This window comes from Ahaetulla prasina, chromosome 2, assembly GCF_028640845.1.
Source record: "Ahaetulla prasina isolate Xishuangbanna chromosome 2, ASM2864084v1, whole genome shotgun sequence".
In the NCBI taxonomy this organism is placed as follows: Eukaryota; Metazoa; Chordata; class Lepidosauria; order Squamata; family Colubridae; genus Ahaetulla; species Ahaetulla prasina.
The window spans coordinates 732757-743940 of NC_080540.1; the positions used below are offsets into that span (position 1 = coordinate 732757).

Genomic DNA, 11184 nt, shown 5'->3' on the forward strand with positions numbered 1-11184 from the left:
GGAGAGTCTCAGATGCCCCCCAGTGGCTCCCCACAAGTACCTGGGGAGGACGGGGTCTGCTGGCATTCTGCTCCTCAAAAGGGGGCTTGAGGGGAAGCAGAGCAAGGGGGCCTTCAAGCAGGAGGCGGGTTGAGCCCCTTCCCCTCCCTGGATCTGCCCACCCTCATCCCGAAGCAGTTCTGGCTTCGGACCCAAAGTAGCCGGGATGGTGGATCCAGAGGCAGCGGAGGGAGGAGCCTCCTGTGGGGGCAGGAAAGAGGAAGAGGCGGAAGAGGAAGGAAGGAAGGATTCCAGGGTTTTCTTACATCAGAAGTTTATTCTTTTATAGCAAAGCGAAGGGAAGTGATTTGGAGGAAGAGTGATGGAGATGAAGCTGCTGTGGGTTCAAAGCCAGGAGAGATGAGGGGACTAGAGTTACAGGTCACCTCAGCATCCCTGGGGACAGTCTAGATGGTCTCCAACCCTCCCTTCCCAAGAAATGGGTGCCCCATAGGAAGTTTGGGGGAAAGGGGGTCTCAGCAGGAGAAGGGCCAAGTGCAATTCTCCTCCTCCCCCCAACTTGCCACCTTCAGCCTCCATTTCTCAGAGGTTGCAAACAGGACAAAGGGTCAACAGCTACTAAAGAAAAAACATCCTTTTGCATCAGAGAGCAGAATTAATTCATGAGTGCTGTAAAAAAAGAGATGGGGAAGAAAATCAGAATATAAAGAGAAACGTTTACTCCAAATAACATATTTTTCTTCCTTTTCAGCCCCCACCCCCAAGGCAGGCCCACACTGCAGGGGGGAGGTTGACAGGCAGGGACAGATAGAGGGAGAATCCGCCCATTTCAGGGAGGAAAGGGCTGGGAAGGACCAGGGATTCCTCCCCATTTCATCTCCAGGGGATTCTGGGATTCTCTCTAATTGACTTAATTAGGGGTTTAATCAAGAGGGGAGGCCCCCTCTCTTCCCCCCCTCCCCCTCCCTGCAGACGTTTCATATGAAGATGGGGCTACAATGGGGCTGGCAGCAAAGAGGGGAGCCTGGGGTCACTTGGGCAGAAATTGTGTGAATTCCCACAAGGAAAAGGGGGGTCAGGAAGAACAGCCTCTGAGTCCCTTGGGAGATAGGGCGGTATAAAAATGCGAAAAATAAAATAAAAATAAATAAAATAAAGGCTCCAACTAATGAACGCAAATGACTCTGCATGGGGTGGCAAGAAGGATCATCTTGGACTGGAGGGAGGGAGGGTCCAGTTCACGGTGAAGTTTTGGAGAAAGTTCATTAAATTGATAGGGTCATCTCAAGGACTTTGCTCCACCTTCCATCCAAGTACGGATGGAGCTTGAGAATGAACTAACGCAATGATAGAACAATACCTGAGCTCAGTGGTGGGTTTCAAAAATTTTTACTACAGGTTTTGTGGATGTGGTTTGGTAGGCGTGTCAGGGGACGGTTACTACAAAATCCCCATTTTTTCCCGATCAGCTGGGACTCGGGAGGCAGAGAATAGATGGGGGCGGGGCCAGTCAGAGGTGGCATTTGCCGGTTCTCTGAACTACTCAAAATTTCCGCTACCGGTTCTCCAGAACTGGTCAAAACCTGCTGAAACCCATCTCTGCCTTAGATGTTATGTTAATTGTCAGCAATTTAGCTGAGCAGATCTCCTGCCATTTGCTGAAGTGGCCTAGAATATCACAGTGCATAATCACATGGGACTCCCCTCTTTTAAAATAGCCACAAGGGTGGAATTTGTCCCCATGCCTGAATGCCCTCAGGAACCCCCCTCCACAGTGAGCCTAACAGAATGGGTGGGTGCTTACAAAATGGGTGGGGGGATGTAAATCTGGGGTGTTCCCTCCCCAAGGGAGGAATGGAAAGGAATGGCCCCCTCCTTCCCTTCCCTTCTGCAATTTCCCAAAACTTGGAAAAATTCTGGGCAAGATTTTAATGTTTATGTATGCTTTTGTTTTTGATTGCAATCCTTTTTCAGATCTCTGTAAGGAAAAGCTGCCCAAAATCCAAAAATTTGCTGTATCCACAGCAAGGAGGTTTTGTTCAGGCATGTTTTTTTTTTAAAAAGAAACAATTAAGGAATTTATAACTTGTAGGAGAGGCTAAGATGAGAGAAGAAGAAGAGAAACTCACCTGCAGGTGGTTGGATGGGAATTGCTGGAAGGAGAAAAAGATCCAATCAGAAAACCTTCATGGGCTGCAGGACTGGGGGGGTGGAGTCCCTATCCCCTTTGATAGCCCATAATAGTTTGTAGAATTTTCCCTTAATAACCCCTTCAAGGTTATTTGTTCCCAAAAATATTCCTCAAGGGGCCCCTCTTGGCCACCTGCTAAGCTTGATGAGAGGCCTCTCCTAGATGGTCCCCTCCCCACAACCTCCCCTCCAGCCCCCCAGACTCACCTTTCTTGCTCTTCAGATAGGAGAAGAGCCCCACAGCCAGGAACGCCACTCCTATCACGGCCCCCATGATCCCCGTCCAGAGTTTGCTCCGGGCAGAGCTGGAGGAACGGGGCTCTGGGGAAGGAGAAGGAGCCTCACCTGAGCGGGAGGATCACGCCCACCTTTCCCCAGGAGGGTCCATTATGCCTCTCCCCACAGGGAGGGTCTCTCCCCCCATTCTCAAGGCAGGATGGGGTCCCTGAACAGGAAGGGAGGGAGGGGAGGGACTTACCCCACTGGACGGTTATGGGGGCCTCCAGGCTGGCGTGCTCCACCTTGCAAGTGTAGACATCCCCCCGCTGGGTCTGGGTCTCCAGCATCACCTGGAGCTGGTAGGTCCAGTCTCCATTCTGGAGCTCCTCTGTAAAGGCCACACCCTCCTTCTCCGGCTGCCCGTTCTTCAGCCACTGGATCTCGATCTCCACGGGGTAAAAGCCCGTCGCAGTGCAGAGGAGGATGGTGTTGGGGGAAGTGGGGTCCATCTTGGTGGGGGAGATGGTGACGGTGGGCTTGGCTGGAGGGAAGGAGGAGAAGGAGGCACAGGAGAGACACAGGAGGGCCCAGAACAGAAGGCCAAGTTGGTTAGTTCAGGCCAACATCCGCTTTTACTCCTGAAAATATTATATCTTTTAAGTCAGGGGTGAAACGCTACCGGTTCATTCCGGTTTGGGCGATAAAAACTAAGAAGCTACCAATTTGAAGCAGTGTTTCTGACGATCAGCTGTGCCGCAGGGTTTAGCTTTGCTAGAAAGCAGGAAATCCTGTTTTCTAGCGAAGCTCAATCACGCAGTATAGCTGATTCCCCCCCTCGCTCTTTTACTTACCTTCCCAAACCTCCTTTTGGTGTGCACTGCGCATGTACACAGAGGACATGTTTTGTGCACACTGTTCATGTGTGCGTAGTGCGTGCTTGGTGCACAGCGGACATGCGCAGCCAGCGAACCAGCAGCAAACCAGTTCAGATTTCCCCACTGGTGGAATGGATCCAGAGGGGATCTTTGGGAAAGGGAAGGTGGGGGCAGGTGGAGGCTGAGGAGATCAGGCAGATCCCAGGATCACAGCAGAACCTTGGAGAGAATCCCTCTTGATCTCCTCCTTCAGCCAATGCTCCAACTGCCATTTGTCAGAAATGGTGTAGTGCTTGGGTGGGGGGTTGGACTAGATGACCTACAAGGTCCCTTCCAACTCTGTTAATCTGTAACCTTTGTAACCTCTTGGATGGATTAATGGGGGGGGTTAGTCTGCATGAGCCCCCCAAGAGAGTTGACAATGGATCCATCCCAACTCTTGAGTCCTTTGCTAACCATTTTTTTTCTCTTGAGGGATTTTCTTATTAACAGTAAATTCTATGATGCTTAGGAACAACCAATGTTTAAATGATTATTTGTAATTCCAACCTGGGATCTGGTCAGGTTTCCATGCAGACAAATAGCAACATTTCAGGGGTGGGTTGTTGTCTTTTTTCAGGAAAATCCCATTTACATCTTGGGACATTAAAGGCCTTTGTGGAATTGCTAAAAGAAGGGAGTGGCTTTACAAACTGAAAATGACCTTTTCCTGACTTTCTTTTTATAAAGAAATGTAAATTTTGGATGAGAAAAAGTCTTTTAGCAAGAAAATGGAAGAATCAGATTTTAAATGATTTATATTGATATATTGATCATCAATTGTGTTGTAAATGTTGTACCTTGATGAACGTATCTTTTCTTTTATGTACACTGAGAGCATATGCACCAAGACAAATTCCTTGTGTGTCCAATCACACTTGGCCAATAAAATTCTATTCTATTCTATTCTATTCTAAATCAGTGGAAATTCAAAAGCTGCAGTATCATATTTTTACATGTTTATTTTTATAGCCCATCCCAAACCTCATTATTTCCAATACTGCAGTGTGAAGATTTTGGGGCTCCAATTTGGCCAGATGGGAGTTACTGGAGATTTTAATTGGGTCGGAAAAAGATTTTTTTTCTTTTTAAATACCTCCCGAGGGGCACAAATTTCTTCCTCTGCCCATCCAGGAATCCAATTTAATAGACAAATGGAGACCTCTTGATTTAAAATAGCAGGAGTAGAAAGTACATTTTATCTGCCCCACATCATGTTATTCAAGATTTATTTTTGGTATCAAGCTTGATGCCTAATGTAATAAAATATGACACAGATCTACTTTTCATTTTTGATCACTCATCCAAAGAATTGATGCTCCTTTGGATTTTGGATAAAAATATTAGCAATGGACCCCTTTGTTGGGGTCCATTGAAGAAGAAACAAGACTCAGACATGATTTTTCCCAGAGAAATCGAGGCTGAATTAATTCTGGGGAGAGTTGAGGAAAGGTTGAGAGCCTCTCTTGGTGGCCAGAGAAAAGCTTTGGGCTCTCGGGGGAAGGAGACGGCCGGATCTCTCCGGAGAGAAAAGTGGCTCAGAAGTCAAAGAAAAAGGAAGAGAAAATTCCCCCAAAGAGACTCAAGGAACATTCTGTGATTTCAGGATGGAGCCGGACCAACAATTGGCTCTAAATACACAGAATATTCTTTTAAAACAAAAGAAATAAAAGGCATTGAGACAAAGAAAAACAGAGGCAATATTCTTGGCCTCTCCTTTGAAATATTTTCATTGCAGTAAAAATAATACTTTTGATGGAGGATTTCACAGGAAGAAATTACATTAATCTGAATGAAATTCAGGATCACTATTTTGAATTTCTATTAAAGTCAACATTTTAATATAATATAACAACAGAGTTGGAAGGGACCTTGGAGGCCTTCTAGTCCAACTCCCTGCCCAGGCAGGAAACCCTACACCATCTCAGTCAGGTGGTTATCCAACATTTTCTTAAAAATTTCCAGTGTTGGAGCATTCACAACTTCTGCAGGCAAGTCGTTCCACTGAATAATTGTTCTACCTGTCAGGAAATTTCTCCTTAGTTCTAAGTTGCTTCTTTGATCAGTTTCCACCCATTGCTTCTTGTTCTACCCTCAGGTGCTTTGGAGAACAATGACTCTTCTTTGTGGCCTGAGATATTGGAAGACTGCTATCATGTCTCCCCTAGTCCTTCTTTTCATTAAACTAGACATACCCAGTTCCTGCAACCGTTCTTCATATGTTCTAGCCTCCAGTCCCCTCATCATCTTTGTTGCTCTTCTCTGCACTCTTTCTAGAGTCTCAGCATCTTTTTTACATCATGGTGACCAAAGCTGGATGCAATATTTTAATAGATTTATACAAATAAATCCAGAGATTTTGGTCCTGTCCCTGAACCAGAGGAAGGAAGGAAGGAGGGAGGGAGGGAAGGGAGGAAAAGAGGAGGAGCATGGTTTTCTTTGCAGCTGATGAAGTCCTGAAGGAAAATCCTCAGAGACCCTCAAAGGAAAAACTGAGAGGACCACAAGAGACACAACATAACATGTATCTTTTCTTTCAGGATTATTAAAATCATCAGATAAATTAGTCGTAAAGTGAAGAAATTTCCATGTTAAATATTGCTGGAATGAATTATGTCAAATATGCCAGACAACAAGAATGTTGAATTGATAGTGAAATAATTAAATGAATATTATCAATCGATTATCTGTACATCCTCTTTGATGGTAAAATATTTCAAACTATCTCTCAAATTTGAGAGAATATCATTATTTACTAAATTCTAAATATCTAGACATGGATGTGATCATCCTCCTACTTTGCTGGGAAGAATTTGGAGAAAATGAGTTTGCTCAGACTGAATATGGAGAACTCTGTCGGTTCTGAATAGTCAATAATTTAGGGCTGTTTTTTCTTAAGGAAAAACATTTTTCATTCTATGAGTTATTTCTGAACCTCTGGTCATGGAACCTCAGACTTTAGCAGTTCTTAAGTGAATGATTTCAAGATTTTCAGTTTCCATCAAAGGGTAAAATTTAAAAGATGGCAAAAAGTGCTGTTTGGTGCACAATGTTTGGCCTCTGAAACCCATCAGTTGAGAGAAGTAAATAAAATTATTATTCCAGAGAAAATTTACAAAACATAGGTAATTTGGAATCTGGAAGAGATGAAAGTCTGAAGAATGAGGATTTCTTTCTTATGACCCAAATTCAGTTTTAAGGTTTGTGGGAGTTTTTGAGTCTCACAAATCACCTCTAGGAAGGATGATGGAAGGATTTGGCTGCAGGGAAGCTGAGTCTGGGACCAAATTCAAGTGGCTTTTCTCCCAGACCTTCAATTGAACAAATTCTCAGCCTGATGCTTCTGCTCAAGCAGAGGAAAGCCAGACCAATTGGTGATTCTTTGATTCTTTAATTATAAGTTCTGTGCTTTCCTACAAACCATCACAGATCTGCTGTTTCCTTGCAATTTGCATACCTAAATAGATCAACAGATGATGCTTTATTAATATGGCTCTGCACTACATCCTACAGCATCTTGAGTCTCCAAAGACCTATGCAAGGGTCCTTTTGTGACTTTAGTTCAGCATTCAACCATCATTCCAGACATTCTCTAACTAAGCTAAATAGCTACAGGTACTGGAACAGGCTTTAAGTGGATCACAAGCTTCTAACAAACAGGAAGCAGCAGGTGAAGCAAGATCACATAATACCTGTACAATTAGCAAAGGCAAGGCTGTGTGCTCTCACTTCTCTTCTCTCTGTATACCAATGACTGCATCTCAATGATCCATCTGTTAAGCTACTGAAGTTGCAGATGACACAACAGTGATTGGTCTCATTGAGACAATGGAATCCGCATATAGACAAGAGCACTAGCCTTGTGGTGCAACAAAACAATCTGGAACTGAACACACTCAAAACTAGAAATGGTGGTAGACTTTAGGAAAAACCCTTCCATACTTCCACCTCTCACAATACTGACAACACAGTATCAACAATAGAAACCTTCAAATTTCTGGGTTCTATCATATCAGATCTAAAATGGACAGCTAACATCAAAAACATCATTAAAAAGGACAACAAAGAATGTTCTTTCTCGCCAACTCAGAAGCTCAAACTGCCCAAGGCTGCTGATTCAGTTCTACAGAGGAATTATTGAGTCTGTCATTTGCACCTCTAACTGTCTGGTTCGGTTCTGCAACCCAACAAGAAAAACACAGACTTAGACTTCTGGTTTGGCACCATGATGGCTGATCTTTGATCACCAACCTCTGGATTATTAAATCCTGGACACACTGTCCAGCTTTAAAACTCTTCAAAGAGGAGAAGGTGGTGAGCTGAGGCAGAGTTGAATTTCCCTAAAGCCCCTGAAAAAAGGGGTTTGAAGGGTTAAGTTCCTCAACAAGTGCTCCAGATCCGAGGATTCTTCTTTGGAACCAATCACCACGACCAAACGCCGAGATTTATTTTGGACAATAAAGGATTATACCGGACAGAACAAAGTGGGAGAACTTTTAAACAAGTAGCCAAGCCGATTCCCCGATACTTTGTAACAAGCTTGAAAACAGTAAAAAATGGAGGTGTTAACAAGTTAACGAGTGGAAGCAGATACTTTCAGCTTCTGTCTGCAGTTGGTAATTTGCATGTTACTTGCTGCTACTCTTTAACTCTTTGCTGCCTGCTGATAGAATCTAGGAGATTTTAAATACTGCTTTAAAAGACTGTGTTTTAGAGTTAAGAAGATTTAAAGTGAATATTGAAATAAATAAATATATAATTTTATAGAAGATGGCAGCCAAACAATTAAAGTCTACTGTAACAAAATGGAACTTTATCAGCTGGTGCCTCTCCAGCTCATACAGCAGAACTAGAACATTGAATTTAGAGGCGTTACAAGAGAACTTAAGGCTTTATAGAAGAAAAATTTAAAGTAATAACTGATGAGATGTCTGAAATGAAAGAGCAGATATCAGAAATGAAATAAAGAAGTTAAAGAAGGATTTGTAATGGCAGTACAAGTTTTGGCAATGTGATTTTATTGGAGAGGAGGTTGAAGAAATTAAGCAACATAATTTAAAATTAGAAAATAAAATGGATGAATTTCAAAGTAAAATGGAAAAACAGAGGATGAAATAGTTTTGATACAATATAGAAATATGGAATTTGCTCTTAGAATTCGAGGTTTGAAAGAAAATAAGGAAGAGAATTTAAATTTTTCTGAAGTATTTGCTGAGATATTAGCAGCTTCCAGCAGATGTGGCTTATCAAATTGATAAAATATATTAATTCTGGATAGCAAGGCAAAAAAGTTGCCAAGGGATGTTGTTATTTATTTTACAAACAGAACAGTGAGAAATCAGATTTTGCAAGCTTCATATAAGGGGAGAAGATTCAGATTGCTGGTCAAGATATTTTGATATTAAAGGAAATTCCACCAAAAATGTTAAGGGCTAGAAGGAATTTGCCTTCCTGGTGAATGAACAAAAAACATCAGATTGAATATAGATGGGATATTCCAACTGGTATAATAGTATATTATGCAGGAAAGTATATCGTTTCAATACAGTTGGAAAAGCAAGAGAATTTTATGTTGAGGTATTAAAGTTGGAAGTCTTCCCCATTGGAAGCTAGAGAAGGAGGCTGAAGTGAAGAGAAGTGAAGCAGGTACAAGAACAGATTGTGATGGAAGAAGATTTATTACAAGTGTTGGAAATACCTGGCGGGTTTAGATTCAAAAGAACAAAGGTTGACAAGATGCTGCTAAAGCAGGAACAAGAGATGAAGGCACAACAACAACTGGCAACTACTACAAGAACAGTGGGAGGAGCAAGGCCTAAATAAATGATCTCGGCTGGTGTTCCAAAAGTTTCCTATCTTGGAATATTAATGATGAATCACCAGAAGAGAAGGAAAGTATTTCATTATTTGAAACAATTTAAAATGACATTACCTGTTTACAAGAAACACATATTAGATCTTGCTAAATGTTGGAATGCGATTGTGAAGATGCTACTTATTACCATATGGTGAACTTGTAAAAAGTTAAAGCATTTTGGTTAAAGTATGGTGGATCATGCAGAATATTTTGAAAAAGAAGATTAAGTTTACTCCGCTTCTTTCTACTAGGAATAATTATGGACTACACAGCTATAGAGACTAAATTGATTTTGAACTTAATAACAGTATTGAACTTTGATTTACTCAGTATTGGAAGAAAAGAAAATTACCTACAATCAAGAATGGACACTCAAGTAGCAAATCTGGCAGAGATGACAAAATCTCATACTTGAAAGACTATACACTAGAAAAATATATTCTAGAATGGAAAATGTGGATTGATTATATTTAAAATAAGTATCAGATAAAAAAAAATATTGAATAGCATATGAGTAAATTTGAAATATTTTGTATTAGATATATTTTGAAGGAGAAATTGAGTGTGACTAAGTGTGGTGTGACTAGAGATTATAATTTAGGAATTATTTTGGATTATGATTGTTAGTTTTGATACCCTGCATTTTGTTCTGAAGTCATTATAAGAATTTTGTAGAGATGGAGTGATGGTTAATGTAGGGATTATTGAAGAAATATAATTAATGTAGGATTCTGCAGTTACCATTTTAGAACTGAGGGAGAAAAGAGAGTAGGAGGTAGGAAAGGAGAAGAGGAAGGAAGAGGATAGTAGAGGAAGGTGTATGGAATGATGTAGATAAGAGAAAAGAGGAAGGTTTGGAAAGTAAAAGAAGGTAGAAGAGGAAGAGTGTTAAAAGGTGGTGACTGGGCAAGCCCGACTAATTGTATATAACTGTACATTGGATGAATTATTTGATATGATTGTAAAAATAAAACTTTTTATGAAAAAAAAAAAAAAAGAAAAACACAGACTTCAGAGGATAATTAGAACTGCAGAAAAAATAATTGCTACCAACCTTGTTGTATCTAATCAAGAAGAGATTAATATTGACTTGATGACATAAAGTTTCAACTTATCAAATATAGAGCACTGAAAGAACAATGACACAAGAACAGTTTTTTTTGAAAAATCACTCTGTAAACAAATAATTCTCAACACTGTCAAATATTTACTGAATCTGCACTATTAATCTTCTCATAGTTATCACCAATCTCTTTCCATTTATGACTGTATGACATAAACTGGTCTTATGATTTATATTGAATATTAATCATCAATTGGGAAAATGTTGTCCTTGATGAATCTTTTCTTTTATGTACACTGAGAGCATATGCCAAGACAAATTCCTTGTGTCTCCAATCACACTTGGCCAATAAAAAATTCTATTCTATTCTATTCTATTCTATTCTATTCTATTCTATTCTATTCTATTCTATTCTATTCTATCTGGATTGATTGATTATTTATTTATTATAATTTATTTTATTGTTTAGTTTATTTATTATTTAGCTTATTTGTTCTATTCTTTAGTTTATTATTTATTAGTTAATTTTATTATCTATGTAATTCTTTTGTTATTTATTTTTTAATTTTGTTTATTTACATTTTCATTTATTTCATTTATTTTTTAAATTTATTTAATTTCATATATTTATTATTTACTTCCTCACCTAGTTATTTGTTGGATTAAAGATGCAATGGAAATGACTGAGAATAAAAATAAAAAGAACTAAGAGCTGCAGAAAGGAGACCACCATCCGCTTTACTGATTCCCTTTGAACATTCATTGTTTTAATCCTAAATCCCAAAGGCCCCAGGGGATTACTGGCCTTCCGGAAAGGGTCAAGTCTGCTTTTCAGAGGAGGCAGGCTGTGGGGCTGCTCAGAGCCCTGAATTTTTTAATTATGTTTTAGTTAATTAATTGATCTTTTAATTAATGTTTCAATCATCTTTGCCTTTGAAATC

The 11184-nt window shown here is 40.4% G+C and overlaps 1 protein-coding gene across 1 annotated transcript; it reads right to left on the reverse strand.

Annotated features, from left to right (window-relative positions):
- Positions 1–302: 302 nt before the first annotated feature.
- On the reverse strand, positions 303–3594 carry LOC131192830 (rano class II histocompatibility antigen, A beta chain-like). The gene is made up of 4 exons (XM_058172384.1): positions 2669–3594; positions 2398–2511; positions 2130–2153; positions 303–669 (listed from the first exon to the last, which is right to left on the reverse strand). The coding sequence occupies exons 1-4, from the start codon at positions 2916–2918 to the stop codon at positions 656–658; spliced, it is 402 nt and encodes a 133-aa protein (XP_058028367.1). The 5' UTR covers positions 2919–3594; the 3' UTR covers positions 303–655.
- Positions 3595–11184: the final 7590 nt, after the last annotated feature.